The 3,109-nt window shown below is 32.0% G+C and overlaps 1 protein-coding gene across 1 annotated transcript in view; it reads left to right on the top strand.

Moving 5' to 3' along the window:
* The first annotated feature begins 893 nt into the window (after positions 1-893).
* Positions 894-3,109, top strand: part of LOC108761084 (uncharacterized) — a 3,124-nt gene continuing 908 nt past the window's right edge. Inside the window, exons 1-4 of the mRNA XM_018507418.1 lie at positions 894-920; positions 988-1,144; positions 1,216-1,346; positions 1,448-1,741. Coding sequence (XP_018362920.1) covers positions 914-920; positions 988-1,144; positions 1,216-1,346; positions 1,448-1,741 — 589 coding nt within the window. The 5' untranslated portion in view covers positions 894-913. The remainder of the gene's footprint in view (positions 921-987; positions 1,145-1,215; positions 1,347-1,447; positions 1,742-3,109) is intronic.

Raw genomic sequence — 3,109 nt, forward strand, 5'->3', positions numbered from 1 at the left:
TAATCTATTTAAATTGTCAAATTGTTCCACTGACATTCTTGTCAGTTTGAAAAATTCTTCGTGATTATTCATTTGGAAATATATAAATAATGTATGATGAGCACCAAAATTTTGTCTCATATTTCTAGTAATATGGGGTTTTACCCACCATCTTCTTATAATTCCTTTTTTACGTTTTCTTACACATAATCTCAGTCTTATAATTTGCATCCAAATAAGTAATAAATTTAAATAAATATTTAACGTTTCAATTTCCATGACGTCTGACTATTCCGACTTGCGACGCAATTGTAGACTAGTTAGTCGTATTCATACCCGACATACAACATGCGACAAGCGACTAACGACACCCGGCTCCGTCATCCGACTTATTGTAGAACGGGTCGATATGAATACGACAAGCCATTCTACAATTGAGTCGAATGTCGGAATAATTGTTCGCATCATCTTTCTTTTTCTTAATGTTTTTATAATCCACATCACGTTTGTCATATATGCAATGACTTTCGCGAACAATATCAATAATTATTTCATCTGCAGTTAATGATTCCATGATAAGATACCGTAAAATAATAAGGGTTATGTTTAAGCCTGATCTACAATAAGCCGTATGTCGCTGCTGGACGTCGTTATATTATCGTTTGTCGAAAGAAGTTGTCGCAAGTCGAATATCGATGTCGCAACGCAAGATGACCAACTTCCATCTTTTCCGATCGCGACAACCGACATAAGTGCAATTTAACCTAGAAAACGAAATGGAAACAACAACTGTAGATGAAGTTATCATTAATTTTGTACGAGACAATACATATCTCTGCAATAAAAAAGACGTTAATTTTAAAAATATTATTAAAATAAAAGATTTGTGGCAAGTTATATATCAGGACAATTAAAAAATTTATATGATATAGATATGACAGGTAAAAACTTGAAAAAACCTATTATAAATATTATATTGTAAATATACAATAAATTTATTTTTTATAGCTAATGCGGTGGAAAAACGTTGGTTGTCATTAAGAGATATGTTCAGTAGAGAATCTAGAAAAAAGTTATTGCCATCGGGATCAGGTTATCAACCTAAAAAAGAATGGGAACTATACAAAATGATGCTTTTCTTATCTCCTCATATAGCACACAGACGGTTGGTTTTACATGGTTGTGATTATATTATTACATTTTACTTAATATTTTTTATTGTAAAATTATTTTTAGAACAAAAACGTCACTACCATGCCGATTGAGTTGTTTAGTACCCTCGGAGACTGAAATAAATAATTCTTCAAGTTTTGATGGATCTGTTCCTTCTCCAATAGCAGACTATGACAATATTGAAAGTGAGAAAGGTATGACAAGTATATGTGTATTGATCTTTTAAGTAAAAGATTAATTAAATTTATTTTATAGTTATAAATAAAAAATATATATGTCTTGTAAAAATTTCCAGAAAATAACATATCAAACGAAAATGAAGTGATTATGACAGTCGATTATCAATCTGAATCAAGTCCTCCTAGTGTATTATCTAGCTTTTCCTGTAGCAGTAGTTCATCTAACATATCTAAGATACACTTTCCGAGAACATCAAATTTTGGTACACAGAATGCAATAAGTCCTCTATTTAAGAGTATAAAAAGTGTTACGCCTGAATTGGATACTTTTGTAAAACGTCGAAAACAAAAGGATCTACTAATTGATCAACAATTATCTGAAGCGTCTTCTGCAATATATATCTCATGCTGTACAATCAATTTTATCTCATATGTCAAATGAAAATAAAAGTGGTTACATGTTAGCTGTAGAGGAAGGTATAAAATATGTTCCTGATAAACATAAAACTCAGTGTCTCATAGAAGTATTACAGATAATTCAAAAATATGAGGAGAGATAATTATTTTTATTTGAAAATTTTATTATTAAAACTTTTATTAATATTGTTTTATTTTCAACGTATATATTATGTTCCTTATTTCAACATGTTTTAAGAGAGTATAGTTTTATTTTTAACATGTTATTTTAACATTTTATTTTGATATATATTTTATTTTTGACATGTATTTTTTTTTACTTCACTGTTTTAAGAGAGTATAATTGTGAACCTTATATATGTATATGTTTGACATATTATAAATACAAAAATATATTATAATATTAAAAAAACAAATTACACATAAGCAAAAATGTTTTGGTATTTACTTTATTGTATTACAAAACTTTTTTATACTTCATTTTCTATTGGGTATAGGAATAAGTTTCCGCCCATTGTAGAAAGATGTCGTTAGTAGCATTGCTTGTGTGTTTGATAGAACGGCAACATATGTGTTTGAAAGGTTTGTGTTCAAACTTTTGAGCCCAATAGTTGGCATTCGTTCGAAGCGTAAAAAAGAGTAACTTTTTTTGCGTTGAAGATGTCGGAATTTATTCCAAAAAAGCAACATTTGCGGGAAGTTTTACTCCATTATTTTATTTTAAAGAAAAGTGCTGCAGAATCGCATCGTTTGCTCGTAGATGTTTACGGTGAGCATGCTCCGTCGAAAACCAGTTGTAAAGAATGGTTTCGGCAATTCAACAGTGGTGATTTTGACATGCGTGACAAAGAACGCGAAGTGCACCGAAAAAATTTGAAGATGCAGAATTGCAAGCATTACTCGAAGAAGATTCATGTTTATCGCTCGATAGGTTGTCAAAAGAGTTAAATGTTGATAGATCCACTGTTGGAAAACGTCTACACGCAATGGGAATGGTGCAAAAAGAAGGAAATTGGGTGCCATACAAATTGAAAGAGAGAGACATGGAAAGACGTTTGGTCATCTGCGAGATGCTTCGTTAACGACAACAAAGGAAGGGTTTTCTACATCGTATCGTAACTGGCGATGAAGAATGGATCTACTACGATAACCCTAAACGCTTGAAAGCATGAGTGATGCCAGGTGAACCAGGTCCATCAACGACAAAACGAAATATCCATGCTTCGAAGATTATGTTGTGCATCTGGATCAGAGAGCTGTTACATATTATGAGCTGCTCAAACCGTCCGAAACATCGACATCTAGAATGGACCGCTGATGGCAATGGTGGGGGTAGAAAGACGATTAGAGTGAGAGGCAGG

This window comes from Trachymyrmex cornetzi, unplaced genomic scaffold (genome assembly GCF_001594075.2).
Source record: "Trachymyrmex cornetzi isolate Tcor2-1 unplaced genomic scaffold, Tcor1.1 scaffold24, whole genome shotgun sequence".
NCBI lineage: Eukaryota > Metazoa > Arthropoda > Insecta > Hymenoptera > Formicidae > Trachymyrmex > Trachymyrmex cornetzi.